This window comes from Heterodontus francisci, chromosome 23 (assembly GCF_036365525.1).
Source record: "Heterodontus francisci isolate sHetFra1 chromosome 23, sHetFra1.hap1, whole genome shotgun sequence".
NCBI classification, from domain to species: Eukaryota; Metazoa; Chordata; class Chondrichthyes; order Heterodontiformes; family Heterodontidae; genus Heterodontus; species Heterodontus francisci.
In genome coordinates, this window is record NC_090393.1 from 57,183,122 (window position 1) to 57,204,517 (window position 21,396).

Sequence of the window (21,396 nt, forward strand, 5' to 3'; positions counted from 1 at the left end):
TGCAGTTTCAGAGTTGCCTCTGGCTAGAGAGCATCCACTCTTCTGGTCAGTGTTCTCACTGCCCACGTGTAAATTGCTATCTTTCAGAATGTCCTGTGGATTCCGTAGAAAAACCAGCACCACAGTGATGTTATCACTCGAGCCACCTTCTTTTGCAGCTGCTACAAGTGTCTCTGCAACTGCACTCCCATCATCTGCATTCTCTTGCAAGTGTGCTTGCACAAGGTCCACAACCTTGGAAGGTTCAATTCCATCAAAGAAGCCATCGCAGGCTAAAACAATGTAGTCCTCCATGCCATCTAGTTTGAACGAGGCACTATCTGCATCCCCCGAAACGTAAGGTTTCTGATCAATGTCCCCTAAAAAAAAATTAACAAAAATCTTAACAGGCAAGAAAAATCAACATATTAGGATTTGATACTGTACAGAACCTCTATCTTTAGGGTTTAGTGAGAGAGAGGAACTGAAGGAAATCAGTATGAGTAGAGAAATGGTGTTGGGGAAATTGATGGGATTGAAGGCCGATAAATCCCCAGGGCCTGATGGTCTGCATCCCAGAGTACTTAAGGAAGTGGCCCTAGAAATAGTGGATGCATTGGTGGTCATCTTCCAAGATTCTATCGACTCTGGAATAGTTCCTACAGATTGGAGGGTAGCTACTGTAACCCCACTATTTTAAAAGGGAGGTAGAGAGAAAGCAGGGAATTATAGACTAGTCAGCCTGATGTTGGTAGTGGGGAAAATTCTAGAGTCCATTATCAAAGATTTTATAGCAGAGCACTTACTCAGTGGTAGAATCAGACAGAGTCAGCATGGATTTACGAAAGGGAAATCATGCTTGACAAATCTACTAGAATTCATGAGGGGGAGCTAGTAGATGTGGTTTATTTGGACTTTCAGAAGGCTTTCGACAAAGTCCCACATAAGAGATTAGCATGTAAAATTAAAGTGCATGGGATTGGGGGTAGTATATTGCGATGGATAGAAAATTGGTTGGCAGACAGGAAACAAAGAGCAGGGATAAATGGGTCTTTTTCCGAATGGCAGGCAGTGACTAGTGGGGTACCACAGGGATCGGTGTTAGGAGCGCAGCTATTCACAATATATATTCATGATTTAGATGAGGGAACTAAATGTAATATCTCCAAATTTGCAGATGACACAAAACTGGGTGGGAGGGTGAGCTGTGAGGAGGATGCAGAGAGGTTTTAGGGTGATTTGGACAAGTTGAGTGAGTGGGCAAATGCATGGCAGATGCTGTATAATGTGGATAAATGTGAGGTTATCCACTTTGGTAGCAAAAGCAGGAAGGCAGATTATCTGAACGGCTATAAACTGAGAGAGGGGAATATGCAGCGAGACCTGGGTGCTCTCGTACACCAGTCACTGAAGGTAAGCATGCAGGTGCAACAGGCAGTAAGATCGTGAGAGGATTCGAGTACAGGAGCAGGGATCTCTTGCTGCAATTATACAGGGCCTTGTTAAGGCCACACCTGGAATAGTGTGTGCAGTTTTGGTCTCCTTATCTGAGGAAGGATGTTCTTGCTGTAGAGGGAGTGCAGCGAAGGTTTACCAGACTGAGTCCTGGGATAGCAGGACTGACGTATGAGGAGAGACTGAGTCAGTTACGATTATTTTCGCTGGGGTTCAGAAGAGTGAGGGGGGGATCTCACAGAAACCTATAAAATTCTAATAGGACTGGACAGGGTAGATGCAGGAAGGATGTTCCCGATGGTGGGAGAGTCCAGAACCAGGTGTCATCGTCTAAGGATATGGGATAAACCATTCAGGACTGAGATGAGGAGAAATTTCTTCACCCAGAGAGTGGTGAACCTGTGGAGTTCGCTACCACAGAAAGCAGTTGAGGCCAAAACATTGTATGTTTTCAAGGAGTTAGATATAGCTCTTGGGTTTAAAGGGATCAAAGGATATGGGGCAAAAGCAGGAACAGGTTACTGAGTTGGATGATCAGCCATGATCGTAGTGAATGGCGGAGCAGGTCAAAGGGCCGAATGGCCTACTCCTGCTCCTATTTTCTATATACACCACTTCACTTCTGGGAATATGGATTTTTCAACCCACAAAGATGAATTTTTTTCTTAATAGCTACCGAAATTCCTAAATGGAGAACTCAAACATTCTCTGAGCCCTAGAAGAGGGACTCAGCATAAAAATACACATTACTCAGAACCAGTTTATACAAAATGTCTTAGTCAGAGATCTTATAAGTTCATGTGGAATGAGAAACTGAAACAAGATATGACATCTATGCGTGTACACTTGTGAAGTTACCATAAATACATTTTTAGAGTACTTGTAAGAGGGAGCTTGACCATGTGCGTTATACCAGACCCTAGTGTCCTTGATGGGAAGGGCCTGAAGATTCTTGTTGCATTTGATTTATATTATAATGAACTGAACAAACAAATTACACAAAAACAGCACTGGTCACTCACTGGCTAGTAAATTATATCAAATTTTCATTATTTAATTCTTCCAAATAATTTCAAACTAGTGTCAGTGCTGGGAACCAAAACACTTTACCAGTGTCAACATCAAACAAACATTCTAGATCAGTTACAATACAGCCAGATGGAAAAGAAAGCCATCTACAACAATGCATCTTAACCCCAAACTCAACAGTAATTCCTAATGTACTAGTGTAAGTGTTTCTGCTTCCCACACTAGCCATTCTTCTGTCTTTGTTCAGATACTTCAACCTATAAGGGCTTTATGTTACAGGTACTTCACCACTACCTCCCTTGACAGTCCCCACTGCCTATTATTTGTCCGGCTGCTCGTCAGACATCCGATGTTCATGAGCAGAAATTTGCTACACCTAAATATTGGAAAGATCAAAACCATTGCCTTCAGTCCCCACCACGAACTTTGTTCCCTGACCACCAACTTTATCCCTCTCCCTGGCCACTGTCTGAGGCTGAACCAGACCATTCATAAACAACGCATCCTAACTGACCCTGAGATTAGCTTCTGACCGTACAGCCTCTTCATCACCAAGACTGCCTACTTCCACCTACGCAACATTGCCCATCTCTGCCACTGCCTCACTTCATTTGCTACTGAAACCCTCATCCATGCCTTTGGTTGCCTCTAGACTCAACTATTCCAGTGCTCTCCTGGCTGGCCACTCACACTGCATCCTTTTTAAACTTAAGCTCTTTCTTCTGTCCATGTTCTAACTCGCACCAAGTTCTGTTCACCCATGTGCTACATTGGCTCCCGGTCCCCAAATGCCTTCATTTTAAAATTCTCATCCTATTTTCAAATCCCTCCATGGCTTCAGCCCCTCCCAATCTTTTACCCTACAACCCTCTGAGATTTCTGTGCTCCTCCAATTTTGGCCTCTTGCACACTCCCAATTTCAACTGCTCGAACATTGGCTGCCATGCCTCCAGCTGCCTAGACCCTAAGCTATGGGATTCCTGATCTAAACCTCTCTGGTTCTCTACCTTTCTGCCCTCCTTTAAGAAACTCCTTAAAACCTACTTCTGCCATAATATTTGCTTATGTTAGTGTCAAGTTGTTTGATAACGCTCTTGTGAAGCCCGTTGGGATGTTTATGTTAAAAAAGCTATATAAATGCAAGTTGATGTTGTACATGAAACGCAGTTGGAGGACATGGAACTCAGGCCCATTATAGTTGGAAGTGAAAGAGACTCCTCCGAGCAGTGTGAGCAGGATTCAAAATCTGAATATCGGCATGAGAGGACTGTATGCCACCCTGTTCCCCTTATAAATGAGTTTTAAAACTCGAGTAATAAATTGATGCAATGAATCTTTAGCAATTTTCTGGCAGTTAACATTTAGGCCTATAAATGTTAGTGCTTACCATACTTCCAATGTTGAAGAATTCATTCCAGCACGAATGAAAACACAATGAGGAAAAGATCATTTAAAAGATGATTAACAGAAAGTTTTGATTATTGAATGTTGGGATTTTTTTGCAGTTTGTAAAAAATTTAAAATATAAAGTGGAAACATGGGGCTAGAATTTAATCAGTACTGGGTTCATTAAGACTGGTGCATCACATGTTTGATAGCTGTGACCAGCTGATCGATTCAGCATGTTTCCCACTGACAGATCAGTCCATACTCACCAATCGCTCTAGAGACTGCAAGGGTTCCATTTACACGCCAACATCCCAGAAATACCACACATCCACCAAGCTTTTCAATCCTCTGTTTCTCATCCTAAAATATAATAATTCAGGCAGGGATAACCAACAATTTGTTTCAAAGCAAGGGTTAAACAAAGTGCAGTTAGAATCATTCACAGGACAAAGTAATCTGGTTCCAATTTATTGAACAACTGATTACACATCAACAGGCTATGCATTCTTCTAAAACAACTTGAAAAGAAAATGCAGGGCAAGATGCAACTTGCTAAAACAGCCTAACCATTTATCTGAACACAAGTTCTTGCAGATTCACATCCAGACGTGCAGTGACGCAGCAGATTTAACTTTGCAGGTAAGGAAACGCTAACATTTATTGTTTTATGTAGAGAATCAAAACTAGCAAAACAAAAATTCTTCAGAAATTGTATAAAGCCAACCTGAAACCAGGAACAAAGGGGCTTCTTAATCTCCACACCAGGCCTTCTTTGTGAAAAAGCACAGCTCAGTCTCAGATTCAAGGCTGCAGCTGCTTTGGCAATGCTGTAGTGTTGTCCTAATGCCACAGGATTCTGACATACGCAGAAACAACAAAGTAACTTGCTGGATTTGCCAAGGGCAATGAAGGATGGGCAATAATTGCTGGCCTTGCCAAGGACACCCACATCCCGTGAATAAAAAAGTGTTGGAAAGACCGAACTTAAAAGAAATCCCCTAGTTGCAAGCCTTAGTGAATCCAATGAGACTTTGGTGTTGCTGCTAACTGTATGAAGCTTTTGCACCAGAAGCTGGTGGCACTAGCACTGCACTTAAGTGTAAAAGCACCTTATCTGTGACCTAGGCTAAAGAGGCTCAGTTTGCAAACCAACCTATCCTACACTTGAAAATCTATGAGGCTTTCAAAGGTAAAGACAACATTGTGAATACTAAGTACATCATGCTGCAAATGGCGGATTTGTTGTGCTCATGCATACATAAGTAGGTCAGCTGATTACATTATTGCCCAATTTTCACTTAACGGCACATATGGTATCAGCTAAAATCCAGGTCAATTGTTGTTTCATCTGCATAGAATGGTCAAGCCAGAAATCATGATTTAGCTGAACTGCCTCCCTTTTCTTTCTCAAATACCCACACTTGATGGCTCACTCACCTCCTTCTCAGGCTTGTGTGGGTCCATAAGGGTCACGACCAGGCCCTGTCGCACCATCATCACCTGTGAGTCCCCAAGCCAGGCCACATGCAGTGTATCGTCAACAATCAAGGCTGCCACCCCAGTGGTGCCACTCCGTAACTTCTGCAATGCAGATGATAACTCAGTTAGAAGCATCTAATGCATGCCAGAGTCAAATGTTCAGCCAGCCCCCTCCTCAATCTAACCCTGTTCTACTGAACTGCGTCCCCTGCTCCCAACAGAATCCAGTCTCTCTTTTGTACCCCTTTTTATCCAACCTAGCAGTTAATTGAACATGAAAATTATATTACAAGAGGTGAACTATTTCAACACATTGCCATGGAATTAGATTAGATTAGATTAGAGATACAGCACTGAAACAGGCCCTTCGGCCCACCGAGTCTGTGCCGACCATCAACCACCCATTTATACTAATCCTACACTAATCCCATATTCCTACCAAACATCCCCACCTGTCCCTATATTTCCCTACCACCTACCTATACTAGTGACAATTTATAATGGCCAATTTACCTACCAACCTGCAAGTCATTTGGCTTGTGGGAGGAAACCGGAGCACCCGGAGAAAACCCACGCAGACACAGGGAGAACTTGCAAACTCCACACAGGCAGTACCCAGAATCGAACCCGGGTCCCTGGAGCTGTGAGGCTGCAGTGCTAACCACTGATTTACATTGCTCACCAACGGTATGAGCTCCTGGTGGTCTTTATTTATTCTTATGTTACTTGCAATACTTGACAATGTGCTTTATTTTTTGTAAGTGCTACACAGGCTAATTTATATTTCTGTGGTGCTCATCACATTAAAAAAAATGTCTTGCAGCACATTCTAGAGCAGTGTTCAATGACAGGACACTGAGCTGGGGTGAGAGCAAGGGGAAGGGCAACAAGGGAAACCAGAAAAAGCAAAATCACGATCAAAACGGAAGATTTCTAAGGTTTTTGAAGCCAGAAGGGTCTTAAGGAGAGTTCCAGAGGTTGGGGCAAGATAGTTAAAGAGCTACCACAGATAGTAATGAGGAGAATGAGAAGTAGGTTAGTGTTGTTAAACTGCAGGGTTCTCACAAGGACATCGAGCTGGAGGATCTTAAAGGTACAGATGGCTCAGGACATGAAGAGATGAAGACAAGACTTAAAAAAATATATTCTCCCTTTTATAACAGCTTGGCTTGTTTGAATAAGTGTGCAACAATACTAAATATATAGACAAAAGGCAATTTAGTGGTTTCAGATCACCAATCTAAATTCAGCATTATTGGTACCATGTGAAAATATTCCACATTGACAAAAAAGCAGTAATAGAGCAGGGCTGTTGTGTCCGACAGTCCATTGGCCCCAAAGCACTGGGTCACCAGCTTCAATCTGAACGGACAGGCTGATTATTGCCCATTTTTGTGCTACTGTTGTAATGAGCACAAACTACACTATAGAAAAGAATCCCCCAATGGGATGACTATTAGTTTTAAACCAGTTGTCACTGGTCCTTCTAAGCTCCGTTCAGCTTCATTGCGCTCACCTTTCTCTTGGCTCTCTGAAGAAACATCTCGTCTGTCTGTTTGAAGGCCTTCCTTAATGCTTCACCTGGCTCAGTCAAAAGCGCTTCCTGATGTGCAAGGTTGACATGAAGATGGGTTGCAGCATAGACAGCAGCATCCACTCCACCATGGCCATCAAACACAGCAAAGTATGCCCTCTCTTTCTCATCCTATGGGGGAAAACAGAAAAACATTTGTCTTATGCACTGCAGTCTAATACAAAATGATTGAGAGCAGGATTCGTATTTCATGGCTTTACCAACATGATCCTTCAGCTTAGAAGAGCAAGCCTCAAGTCCTAGAACACAAATGCTTTAATTAACAGGATGTACATGACTGTGCTAAATCAGTTTATTTCTTGCCAAGGACTAGAATACTGGGTTGACAACTACTTGTTGCATCTTATGAAGATAATGCAGAATAAGGGTATGAAAGGGTTAATTTTGTGTATGTAAAGATTACCACCCATGATGATGTAAAAGATCATGTGGGTGAGACTTGAGAAGTTACAGTGTGGCTTTTGAAGGAAACACAGGCTAGTGTGGAGTATATATAGTTATGAAATAAATATTAATGTTTAAATACTACAGTTTAAGAATCTCTCTGGTAGAGACTAAGGTGGCAGCATACAGAACCAAACATATAATATGGTAAACAGCAGTGAGATGGTGAACAGCGAAAAGGTTTGAAGCAACTGCCATGCTTTAGCCAGAAGAGAAATTTTAAAGCAACTAGCTGGAGAGAAAAAAAAACTACAGACCTTAGAAGGCTGAGACAAACAAGAACATAAGTGTGGCTGCCCGCAAATCAATCGATCGGGTGAATCATACTGCCGACGGTCAAGGAATCCCAGTAAAAAAAAAAGCCTTTGAAGAGCTTAAATTAATTTCCTAAAGGCATCGTGAGAGAAAAAAAAAACGGGTAAAACCTAATCCCTCACTCAGGCTGAACACGAGGGAAAAAAAGAGTGGGAAACCGCCAAAAAGTGCATGACCTGCCGAAATGCACAGGAAACACCATTAATGCAGCCAAGCCTGAAAAAGAAAATAAATAACCTGCAGCTCTCTAAGAAAGGGAAAAACCCTAGAACTGTCTGTTGAAACAGCAGGGACTCTCCCAATAGCTGTGTCAATTCCATTTGACAAGCTGAATAAACTAGTACAACCAACTTACAGGGGCTTAAAATAGTTTGGCACACTGACTGATCCAAGACAGTAACAGTAAGAAAGCAGGTAAGTCCTCAGCCACAGTATGCGACTCTGCTGAATGCTGTACTCAATACATTAATGGTTTCCAAAGCCATAGCTGCAAACATTAGGTACACATTGCTGTGATTCCTACTGGTAGAAATTAAATGGATCATTTACTACAGGTGCTTTAATTCAAACCATATTTCAAGTCCAAACAATCTCCACAAGATAAAATGGAGAATTTGAAAGAAGGCAATTAAGTGGAGCTGTAACTTCTAGTTGAAATAGGTCATATTCCAGATTAATTTGAAGTTTATCATCAGTGGGGGCAATTTTGGCTCAATCAATATGAAAACTTTAGCATGGTAGGAGTACATGGGTTCCTCCAGGCCCAGATCTAACCGAAACAAGATTTATGGAAAAATTAAAAGGGAAGTGGCATTTTCGTACAGCAGCAGTAAGCAAATTACATAGAAGCTACAACACAGAAATAGCCCAATCAACCCAACTGGTCTACATCTGTTTATATTCTACACAAGCCTCATTCCATTCTACTTCTCACTCTGCTCCCAAATCCCTTTATTCCCTTCTCCCCCCACTATGCACAAGGGTGGACTCCAGGCATTGCCAGGATAAAATAACTGGCTTGAAGAAAAAAGATTTATTTGCATTCAGTATTTACATTTCCTATACCCATGAAAGACAAGAAAGCAACAATTCATGATCTTGTTAGACAACATTGCAAGCTCCCCCAGGAAAAGTGATAAAGGTGGCAAGTAGCTGAACTATATAGATCAGAAAGATAGCAAGTGCAATTGATGATCTGTGCTTCGTGAGCTGACCTCAACAGAGGCAGTGATAGGGGTGCTACAAATGGCCTCTTTGCCCCCTGAATTGAGGCACAAAAAAAATTTGGCAGATTCCTTCTATTATCCATCCTGCCACCCCTGCTGGAAGTCAGGTTTGAACAGAATTAGGCTCATCTGTGATGCCACTTAAAATAGCCTGTCAATGTTCCTTGTTCTGATAGTTCTGATGAAGGGTCAGAGACCTGAAACGTTAACGCTGCTTCTCTCTCCACAGATGCTGCCAGACCTGCTGAGTATTTCCAGCATTTCTTGTTTTTATGACAACGCTCCTTGTCTAGGTTCCCTGACGGGAATTATAGAGTTATAATCCCAACAAAGAATCAATACCTTCAGGAGAAATGGGTGGCAGGGGGAAAGAAAAATGGCAGGAAAAAAAGGGGGAGAATAAAAAAATGAGCACACAAAGTCTTCTGGCTATGGCTCATAATTTTTGGCTTATCCATCAATATCTCAGAAGCATTTAGTTCTGCAATGAGATTAGCTTCTGATAACTTTACCGCTCACAGGTAATAGGGTCTGTCTCACTTCCAGTAGATACAGTTCACGTGGAGGGATTCTTCTTGATCCATGGAAACCCCCAGGACCTGTTAGATTGCTGCCTGCACATTATTGAAAAAAAGAAAGCTTTTAATCCAACTAATTATCTTGACTTGAATACTGCCACCATGCCTACTATTATATGAACTTCCTGGGTGTGGATATTAAGACTAAATGTGATTAAATTTCGACTCCCGCTGCTGAAATCGGCAGCGGGCGTAAACAACGGCAGCCCGCACGTCGCGGAGCCACCACGATACTAAGCGCGGTGGCTCATTTAAATAGCCGGGGCAGGTTGCTCTGACCCCACCCCCCGGTTCATTTAAATAGCCAGGGCGGGCTACCGAAATGCACAGGAAACACCATTAATGCAGTCAAGCCTGGAAAAGAAAATAAATAACCTGCAGCTCTCTAAGAAAGGGGAAAACCCTAGAACTGTCTGTTGAAACAGCAGGGACTCTCCAATAGCTGTGTCAACTCCATTAGACAAGCTGAATAAACTAGTACAACCAACTTACAGGGGCTTAAAATAGTTTGGCACACTGACTGATCCAAGACAGTAACAGTAAGAAAGCAGGTAAGTCCTGAGCCACAGTATGCGACTCTGCCCTTGGAAACTGTACAATCGCGGGACATAATTTCAATGGGCTTTGGAGCATGCAGTAATAATAAATTTGACATAATACTTAGGGACAGTTTTTAATATCCTCTCCTCCAGCAACAACTGGGGCCAACTTTGAGTGAGTCATTTGTCCTCAGTATAGTGATCTTCCATTTACATAAACTGTAGAAAATAAATACAAATTTTGGGCTGAAATTTATGTTGCCACAGCCGCAATTGGCGGCAGCCATAAACAATGGCGGCCCGCATATGCGGGCCCAGCTTCGCGGAGCTGCCACGATATTAAACACGGCAGCTCATTTAAGTGGCTGGGGTGGACCGCCCCCCACCGCCACCCCGGATGACATGGAGGGGGTGGGCGGTCTGTCCCCGACAACGGCAACAGGCACCACTGCGCAGGGGCCAAGCCCATTTTTAAGGGCTTCGAGCCCTTCACTTTATTTTAAATATTTAAAGATATAAGTATTTTACATTTATTTAAAAAAATTAAATAAATGTTTCTAGCCCCTCTCCCACCACCCCCCCAAACAAGCATACAATTCATTCCTTGCTCTCTTCCCCCCTCCCCAAAATATTTACTTGTGTACCTGACCTTCCCCCTCCCCACAAAGTTCATAAACTTTTAACTTCAACCCCTTCCCACCATCCTGTACACCAATCAGATTAGTTTGACCCCATTCCCCTCACCCCCGCACTGAAATACTTACCTGCTCGCCCCTCACTAGTGTCCCACATCGGATCTCCAGACGGAGATCTGAAGGCGCGGGAGTGCCAGCCACTGGCACCAATATCAAAGTGGGTTGGACAGCCAGAGTGGTTAAGTAATAAATTAGTTAATATGCATTTTTAAAAATATTTAAATTTTGCTCCAGTTTCCAAGCAGTAGGGAGGCTGCCACGAGGCCTCACCACTGCTGGCAGTATCGGGCCGGGCCTTCCCGGCATCAAGGTCTGTGGCAGGCCTCTGCCGGAGGCATTTTCTGGCACTCCCCCACCACGACCCCAGACGTCGGCTGGGGGGGGGCGGGTAGGGGAGCTGTAAAATTCGCCCCTTTGTTGAAGAGTAAAGATGAGTTACTGGAAAGAAATCTGTCACAATATGTACATTTCAAAACCAAGCACCAGACTAATCAGATAAGAGATAAAAACAAGAAATGCTGGAAATACTCAGCAAGTCTGGCAGCACCTGTGGAGAGAGAAGCAGAGTTAACGTTTCAGGTCTGTGACTATACTGAAGACTGTTCTGCTTCTCTCTCCACAGATGCTGCCAGACCTGCTGAGTATTTCCAGCATTTGTTTTTATTTCAGATTTCCAGCATCTGCAGTATTTTGCTTTTAATCAGATAAGAGGCTTGATTAATAAACTTAATGCATTTTTAAACTATAATAATCTAGGGAATAGAGAATTCAGAAGAAACTTCTTTATCCCGACAGCAGTGAGAATATGGAACTCACTACTAAAGAGTGCAGTTGAAGCGAATACCATTTAAAGGGGACACTAGATAAGTATATGTGGAAGAAGGGAATAGAGTGTTATGCTGATCGAGTCAGATGAGGTAAGACTGGATGCATCTCCAGTGAAGCATAAACATTGGCATGGACTGGTTGGCCTGAATGGCCTGTTTCTGTGCTCTATCACTTTGATCCATTAGCACCATCTACCCCAACTGGAAGATCAGACAGGCAATATGCTCGAAGATCTGAGGCAGTCATGTTTGACCCAACTACCAGGTATTTCTCTCACATCCAGAGCTAGCCTTATGTGCCCTCAAAGTAAAAAGAAAACTCACAAATATTGGTATTACAAGAGCAAGCTTATATCTTATGTGCAGCACCACTGGCTTAATTTTGCCAATTATAAATCAGGAATGGTTCTAGTCTTATGCTGTGAACCTGTGCCTACTAGGAACTGGACTGTAACCATACATAATGGCCTGAATTTTGCAGTCAGTGGTGAAGCCAGGGCACCTGCCCCAATCATGAAGAAAGCCTTGCGGGGGGATCTAGTGATCTTTACCTTTCTGGCCGTGCAACTGATGGTAGTTGTGGGGACAGAATAATATGGGGACATTTAAGGTGAAATAATTAATCAATTATGTACTACTAACAAACTAACCTCGGAGCAGCAGAGACAGCTTATCAGAATTGACTTCATAGTTTCAGGGCTGCACAGATAGCTTATCAGTAGAAGTAGACTAACAAGCATAAACTAACAGGACAGCTGCAGGCTGTGTTTAATAGTAGCCCATTGTATAGCAATCAGCCTAACGGTCCAAGGAGATAGGGGGGATGAGAAACTGCTAGAGGGGAAGGTGACAAGGCAGTACCCCAATCAGGCCATGACACCAAGAAACTGCAGAGTTTGTAAACTAATTGGGAACATAAAGGGGGTGTCACTGATTTGTATGAAGAACTATAAGAAAGGCTTGATTTCCCTGCTCAGGCAGGAGAGGAGAGAAAAGGAGAGGAGAGAAGAGCCCAGGTGTTGTTGTTGTTTGCTTTGCTGATGATGTAACCAAGAAGTACTGCAATAAAGTTTCTTAAAGCTACAGTCGGACTTTGTCTCTCTTTGTGTAACTAATGGGATCCAATAACTGTGCAGTATAATGGGGATTCCCAGCGTGAAGCTGCAGTGATGTCATCAAGCAGCAAATGACATTAAAGAATTCTCACAGACAGCCAACCAGGAAAGGAAAAGCACTAAAATCAAATCACATTGTAAAATTTTAATATACAAGGAACAAAATAAAGATTGGACATATACATGGGGTGAAGGCAGAAGCTGAAATATCATGAAAAAATCTATTTATAAAAAAAGTTAAAACAACTTGTTTTAAAAAAAATCTAGTAATTCATCATAATAGAAACATTTAACAACACTCCACAAATATACAATTTCTTTTAGGGCCAGGTCTGTTGTTCAGCAATATTTATTATTTAAATCACTGTTAAAAGCCCAGTTTCACCAGATTGAACAAGGTGCAATTTTTGAATGGATTTCTAACTGCAATCAAAGAGCAGAAAAAGGGAAGGTATCGCCTCATCAACTGATTCCACCGATTGCTGGCTCTGGGCAAAGCGCCATAACATAGCAGACCGCAACTTCTGCAGTCCGGGATTAACCTGCCCACACGGTAAATCCTCAGGCTATCAGTTTCAGTGGGGTAATGATGGCGAATGCTGACAGTTCACTCTCAAAAAGTCCCATAAAATCCTGTGCTCAACCTGGGATCCTTACCACTGTGAAAGACTAGATATTTTCAACTAATCAGCTTGGGCTACATTTATACCCAGGTCCCAGAGGAGAAACAAACCATCTTGCTCAACAGGACAGACTTACCTTAATGCCAAAGAGAGCATTAAACTCAGGCAGTGCTACATGTCTATCCTCCATCTTTCTCCGTGTATTACGGATAGCGTAACTGGAAACTTTTAAATACTGCTTTGGTGGATGCAGCAGCTGTAGTTCTTTCATCCAGTCATTGCCGAGTCCTAGCAATTTGTTAAAGACTGATCGAGCCACTGATTCTCCTTCCAGCACTGTGAAAGAGGGAACAATCGTTAAATTAGATAAAATTTAACGAACAAGCAAATTAACTGAAGAGGTATAAAATGCAGTGAAGACAAGTTAACTATGAGGAGTGGAGCAACTCCCTCTCAGTAAGATATTTATGATGAGAAAAGTGTTAACAGGATATGTTTCAGAGTTTTAAGCAACTGATTGAAAGCAACTATTTTCTGTATATCTTGCTGACCTCCTCGCTTCCTCAAAGTTACTCAGTGATCAACAATAGGTGAGGCAAAAAAGCACAAATCAGAATATTACAAACCCCAAAGCTTCTGGTCAATTTCTACTGCAAATAAAACTTCTCTAAATGAATGCTAAAAATGTGAATTAAGTCATGTGCTGCTGTAACTCAGACGTTATCGTTGTTCTCTCTCCATATGGTGCCATGCATTTAAATGAGTGCATGAATGGAATCCTCAGGTCTGTAAACCAAATTTTGATTAATAATTAATAGAAATTGCTTTAGTAATGCTTTTAGTGTTTAAACTCCATGTACAGGCAATTCCCAAGTAGCACTGCTGTTTGAAAGATGCAGGCTTCATCACCTCCAGTAATGATAAGCATGTAGTTTGTGAACAAAGAAAACATGTGGTGAGGGATGAAACTTAGGAAGATTTATGATTTAAGGAGGTATTATCTTTTCGCGTCAGAGTCATTTACGGCACAGGAGACAGCGATTTGGCCCATCAAGTCCATGCCAGTTCTCCATGGAGCAATCCAGTCAGTCCCACTCTTCCGCTCAATCCCCGTAGTCCTACAAATTTATTTCCTTCAAGGGGCCATCCAATTACCTTTTGAAATCATTAAAAAATCTAACCAAGAGGAGATGGTCAAACACATTACATCTTGCCAGAGGTTTTAGAGGGGAGTTTCCATTTGGGGAAATTTGCAGGTCGTTACTGGAAGCAACTACTGTAGATTAAAGTCATTATGCCAGATGATGCATTTTTTTACTCCTCCATTGTTAATATTTAGCAGGGTTTGGGCATATTACTACTCTTCAGTGCCCCTGTGGGTAAAAGTCTTCCATCCTTGGAATTTACTTTACAGCATGACATTTACTCAGTGATCAAGTGGGAGAAAGGGGATTGTGAGTCAGTTGTTCCTCTCCTTTTATATATCCCACTTTTAATCGGGCATCTAACTAACCTCATTAAGATTACACAATTGTGCTAATAATCCCGTATCTCTCTAACTGAGACACCACAGGGGCTAGATGTATTCTATCCCTATAATAGTTGAACCATGTGATCACAACAGGTACAGAATGTACTACTGAACAAGTAAGAATGCAAACCAGCAATCATGAATTTCAAAACCCGTCAATCCAAAGTAGGCAACTAAACAATCAATAGCAAATGGGGAACCATTAAAATTGCTCCAAATACTTAATAAAGATCCATTCAGGTACCACCTTAGATTTAGATCCTCTCATGCTGATAAAAGGATGAACTATAAATAGTTCATATAGGATATTGTCATATATCCCTATTGTCCTTATGTGGTATTATAGGATATCATACATCTTTTACCTCTAATACAAATTTGAGGATAAGGAAACTTGGAAACTCTGGTTACCATTTCTTTATTAAATCAAGTCAATGAGATAATAAAACACAACTCCTTATATGCAGTGTATATGAGATATAGATACCAATAATATTATAAGTCATGTACTAAGGACCCCTTCAGGAGATCAAAAGTGTGTCATTAATTGCTTACACTAACCTCAGCGAGACTAGAAACCAAATACTTATGAAAATCTTTTCAGCTAACATCTTAGTTCCTCATGCGTTAGACTTTCTGCACATCCTTATCTTTCACATACAGCTAAACAGGCATCAGATTAGCCATGATCTAATCGAATGGCAGAACTGGCTTGAGGGGCCGAATGGCCTACTCCTGTTCCTGTACAAGGCCTGATCTGAAAGATTGCATCTCTGACAACAAGGTTACACTCAAGTGTCAGGCTGGATTATATACACAAGTCCTGGGATGAAACTACAACCTTCTGACTTAGAGGTGAGAGTGCGACCACTAAGTCAAAGTAACGCTAGCCTACTTACTAGTGTTTGTAATGATGTTTTGCAAGAAACTATGCTTTCTATTTCTTTTGCTTGAAATATTGTATTGCAAACAACTGTAAGGAAAGAGAAGGAACTGTAAAGTCAAAATTATGCTTAACATTGCAAGAAAGACAATTGTTGGTTCAAAAAGGGAGGCCCAACTTTTAGGTAATATAAGTCAGTTACATAAAGATTTATACTCATTGTATGCAATTTTAGATTCGCTAATAAAATGGCTGAGGAATGTAATATTTATTTATTTTCAAGGAACCAAATCAGAAAACGCTTACTTTGTTCTGTCTAAGCACATCTTTCACACTTCTTTCCAAATCCTTTCAGCAAGTACATACACCGTTTGCTCACTCAACAGTATAATCTGATATCATGAGCAATGTCAGGGGCGATCGATTAGCATTAATGAAATGGCAGTATCGAGATGGCAGAGGAATGAGCTTCAATGGACCAAATGGCCTTTTCATGCCTATGACATTTAATTCCTCATGTCCAGTATGACAGTGATACTATAAAATTGAATCAGTGTTTAAAAATAATTTTTGGGCAAGAAATACTGCAGCTCTACAGTATTACACAATCTCTAGAACACCTCTCAAGTTGTAGTTTTGTACAAAAAGGTGTAGGTGAGGATCTGCATATGACTTAGGCCATTTAATAGTTCTCTGCATAAAATGAAACAGTTTCAGTTTCAAATGTGAAGATGTGGCCATTTCCTCTCGCTCTCCTGTCAAAAGGTAAAATCAAAAACTGAAGCTACTTTTTTTTTTAGCTCATCCATTCTGACATGTACACTTTCAGCCAACTCTGAGGGCCCCTGGAATCTCAGCTGAAAATATATAGGAACCTAGGAACATAAGCAAACTGCTTGTAAATTCAGGCTATTTGTTAGCTCAGTTTGTAAATGTACTGTCCAGCATAAAATTGTGCCACAGGTCAGAAAGTCCTAGGATCAATACCAAGACAGACTGTCACAGCCTGGATGCTGCAATTTATCTCAGCAGGCCTTGATTGCGGAAAAAATAAAAAGTGAGCTAGACTTTTTACCCATTATAAATATATTATATACTGACCACTGTTGGAATGTGGGTGTGCATGAGAAAAAGCGAAGACAGGATTGGGCTCAACTGCAATGTTTTCTGTACAAACAAATTGTCTGTTAACAATTACCATCAAGGTTAACATGAAGAATGGCCACATGGATGAAGTGCCTACCTGTCTTTTACTTGCCCATCCGCATAATGCTATAAAGTTGTGCTGGCATAAAGCTGACTCCATAACCTGTCACTTTCATTACAATGGAGATAGTTCACACCATCAAGATATTAACAGGAGTAAGCCATTCAGTCCTGGATCCTGTTCCATCATTCAATTAGATCATGCCTGATCTGTACCTTAACTCCATTTGTGCATCTATAATCCATATCCCACGATACCCTTACCTAATAAAAATCAGTTGATCTCAGTTTTGATAATTTCCATTGACCCAGCATCCAAAGCCTTTTTGGAAGGTATTTCCAGATTTCCACTACCTTTTGCATGAAAATAACTTACTGCTTTCTCTCCTGAATCTTTCTTTCTTTGGCCTCCTTGTCTTGAGAGACAGTGGGTAAGCACCTGGAGGTGGTCAGTGGTTCGTGAAGCAGCGCCTGGAGTGGCTATAAAGGCCTATTCTACAGTGACAGACTCTTCCACAGGCGCTGCAGATAAAATTGGTTGTTGGGGCTGTTACACAGCTGGCTCTCTCCTTGGGCTTCTGTCCTTTTTCCTGCCAACTGCTAGGTCTCTTTGACACGCCACTCTTTAGCCCCGCCTTTATGGCTGTCCGCCAGCTCTGGCGATCACTGGCAACTGACTCCCATGACTTGTGGTCAATGTCACAGGACTTCATGTCGCATTTGCAGACGTCTTTAAAGCGGAGACATGGACGGCCAGTTGGTCTGATACCAGTGACGAGCTCGCTGTACAATGAGTCCTTGGGGATCCTGCCATCTTCCATGCGGCTCACATGGCCAAGCTATCTCAAGTGCAGCTGGCTCAGTAGGGTGTATATGCTGGGGATGTTGGCTGCCTCGAGGACTTCTGCGTCAGAGATACAGTCCTGCCACCTGATGCCAAGGATTCTCCGGAGGCAGCGAAGATGGAATGAGTTGAGACGTCGCTCTTGGCTGACATACGTTGTCCAGGCCTCGCTGCCGTACAGCAAGGTACTGAGAACACAGGTTTGAAACACTCGGACTTTTGTGTTCAGTGTCAGTGCGCCATTTTCCCACTCTCTTGGCCAGTCTGGACATAGCAGCGGACGCCTTTCCCATGGGCTTGTCAATTTCTGCATCGAGGGACAGGTTACTGGTAATAGTTGAGCCCAGGTAGGTGAACTCTTGAACCACTTCCAGAGCGTGGTCGCCAATACTGATGGATGGAGAATTTCTGACGTCCTGTCCCATGATGTTCGTTTTCTTGAGGCTAATGGTTAGGCCAAATTCATTGTAGGCAGCCGCAATCTTGTCAATGAGTCTCTGCAGACACTTCTGTGCGAGATGTTAATGCAGCATCGTCAGCAAAGAGAAGTTCCCTGATGAGGGCCTTCCATACTTTGGTCTTCGCTCAAAGACAGGCAAGGTTGAACAACCTGCCATCTGATCTTGTGTGGAGGAAAATTCCTTCTTCTGAAGCCTTGAACGCATGCGAGAGTAGCAGTGAGAAGATCCCAAACAGTGTTGGTGCGACAACACAGCCCTGTTTCACACCACTCAGGATAGGAAAGGGGTCTGATGAGGCACCACTATGCTGAATTGTGTCTTTCATATGGTCATGGAATGAGGTGATGACACTTAGTAGCTTTGGTGGACCTCCGATCTTTGCTAGTAGTCTGAAGAGACCACATCTGCTGACGAGGTCAAAGGCTTTGGTGAGATCTATGAAAGCAACATAGAGGGGCATCTGTTGTTCACGGCAATTCTCCTGCAGCTGGCGAAGGGCGAACTGCATGTCAATGATGGATCTCTCTGCTCGAAAGCCGCACCGTGCCTCAGGGTAGACACGCTCAGCCAGCTTCTGGAGTCTGTTTAAAACGACTCGATCGAAGACTTTCCCCACTATGCTGAGCAGGAAGATTCCACAGTAGTTTTTGCAGTCACCGCGGTCACCCTTGTTCTTTAAGAGGGTGATGATATTGGCATCGCACATATCCTGTGGCACTGCTCCCTCATCCCAGCACAGGCAAAGCAGTTCACGGAGTGCTCAGAGTATAGCAGGCTTGGCACTCTTGATTATTTCAGGGGTAATGCTGTCCTTTCCAGGGGCTCTTCCACTGGCTAAAGAATCAATGGCATCACGGAGCTCCGATGTTGTTGGCTGTACGTCCAGCTCATCCTTGACTGGCAGAGACTGGGCTGCATGGAGGGCAGTCTCAGTGACAACATTTTCCCTGGAGTACAGTTCTAGGTAGTGCTTCACCCAGCGGTCCATTTGCATCCATTGGTCAGTGATCGTGTCCCCTGATTTAGACTTGAGGGGTGGGGGGACGATCTTCCTGATGGTTGGCCCAAAAAGCTCTCAATGCCATCATACATTCCTCTGATGTTTCCAGTGTCGGAGGCCAGCTGAATACGACTGCATAGGTGTTGCCAGTAGTCATTTGCACAGCGCTTCTGGCTGCTTTAAGTGCTACGGATGTCAACTCGCTGGGGGCTTTCTTGTAGTTCAACAGTGCAATGCGCTTAACGGCTACGACAGGTTCCAGCTCTTCAAAGTGAGATTGAAACCAGTCTGCATTTTGCTTCTCATGTTTGCCAAAGGTGGTCATTGCTGAGTCATAGATAGCGTCTTTGATGTGGGCCCACTTGGTCTCTGTATCCCTTGCAGGAGTGTTTTGAAGGGCTTTTTCAAGTGAATTTAGAAACTTATGTAACAGCTGTGGATAAGAAATTCTGTTAGTGTTGATGCACAGGCGGCCCTTCTGCTTGGAGTGATGTAGCTTCTTTGGTTTGAGCCTAACTTTGCTGCACACCAGGGAGTGGTCAGTGTCGCAGTCCGCACTGTGGAAGCTGCGTGTGATTTGGACACTGTTTAAAGAGGCTTGCCTCGTGATGATGAGGTCCAGCTGGTGCCAATGACGTGATCTTGGGTGCCTCCATGAAACCTGGTGACAGGACTTAGTATGAAAGAACGAGTTGGTGATGCAGAGGTTGTGATAGGTACACAACTCCAGCAGTCTCTGTCCATTCTCATTCATCCTTCCAATGCCATAGTGTCCAAGGCAGGAGGGCCATGAGTCATGGTCGGCCCCAACCCTGGTGTTAAAGTCCCCAGTAGGAACAAATGTTTGGTATTAGGAATGCTACTAATGATACTATGGAGTTCCTCATAGAACTGGTCTTTAACTTCAGGTGGGGAGCAGAGTGTTGGAGCACAGATGCTGAGCAGGTGTACTGGACCAGAGGCGGTGAGCAGTCGGATGGACAGTATGCGTTCTGAGCCGTTTGAAGGTGGCTCTATCATGCTGAGCAAAGAGTTTCTGATGGTGAAGTCCACTCCACTCCTCGCACTAATTTTAAGATTGTGCCCCTTGCTCTGGATTTCCTCGCTATCAGAAATAGTTTTTCTGTATCTATAGAGTCCCTTTATCATTTTAAAGGCTCAACTAGCTCAATCTTACCAGAAGGGAATGGTTGGCATCCTTCCATTTACAAAAGATAGACACAGAGCAACCAATCCATTTAGTGGGGTGTCTTCTCTTGGTGCACCATTGCTGATGGCTGTGAAGGCCAATCCTCGAGAGCCAGGTTCTGCCACAAGTGCTGCATGTGAAGCTGTCAAGTGATGCTGTGAGTTGTTGTTTTTGCGCTGGCGCCTGTTGCCAAGCTTTTGTAGCAACTAGTCATCATGGTAGTGCACACCAGTGCATAACATGTATTGCCATTCCCTTCTTTCGCCAGCTAGAGACTTCCAGGTGTGATAGTCAACATTTAGGGCATTCATGTCACGCTGCAAGCATCCTTGAAGCGGAGTTTTGGGCGCTCCACTGGTCATCTGGCCCCGGCTACCTCACCATACAAAAGGTTCTTGGGTATATGACCGGCTTCCACCCTGCGGAACTGTCCGATCCACCAAAACAGCCTCTGTTTGATTAGCCCCAACACATACTCAGAAGGGAATATACAAGCCAAATCTATGCAACTTGTCCCCAAAAGAAACCTGCAAGTCCTGGTATCATTCTGTTGAATTGGCGTCATACCCCATATATTTTTCAGGTGTGGTGCCCAAATATGAAAAGCAGTACTTCAGATGGGGTCTGACCATGGTTCTGTATAACTGAACTACTGTTTCCTCCCCTTTGTATTCCAGCCACATTGAGATAAAGGCCAACATTTTATTTTTAATTACTTTTTGCACCTGTGCACTAGTTGAGAAATTTGTGTACCTGGTCACCAAAATCCATTCGCACCTCCACAATTCCAAATCTTTAACCATTAAGAAAATATTCACAAGAACTCAAGAAATATGAGCAGGAGTAAGCCATTCGTCTCCTCTAGCCTGCTCTGCCATTCAATAAGAGCATGGAAACTATCATGGCTGAAATTTATAACCCTGCCGCCAAGATCGGCGGTGGGTGAAAACAATGGCAGTCGGCTCGTGCGGGTCACAGGTCGCGGAGCCGCCGCG

The 21,396-nt window shown here is 43.0% G+C and overlaps 1 protein-coding gene across 1 annotated transcript in view; it reads right to left on the reverse strand.

Moving 5' to 3' along the window:
• Positions 1 to 21,396, reverse strand: part of ppm1f (protein phosphatase, Mg2+/Mn2+ dependent, 1F) — a 95,443-nt gene that overhangs the window by 8,507 nt on the left and 65,540 nt on the right. Inside the window, 5 exon segments of the mRNA XM_068055355.1 lie at positions 3 to 359; positions 4,119 to 4,212; positions 5,290 to 5,433; positions 6,848 to 7,036; positions 13,424 to 13,623. Coding sequence (XP_067911456.1) covers positions 3 to 359; positions 4,119 to 4,212; positions 5,290 to 5,433; positions 6,848 to 7,036; positions 13,424 to 13,623 — 984 coding nt within the window.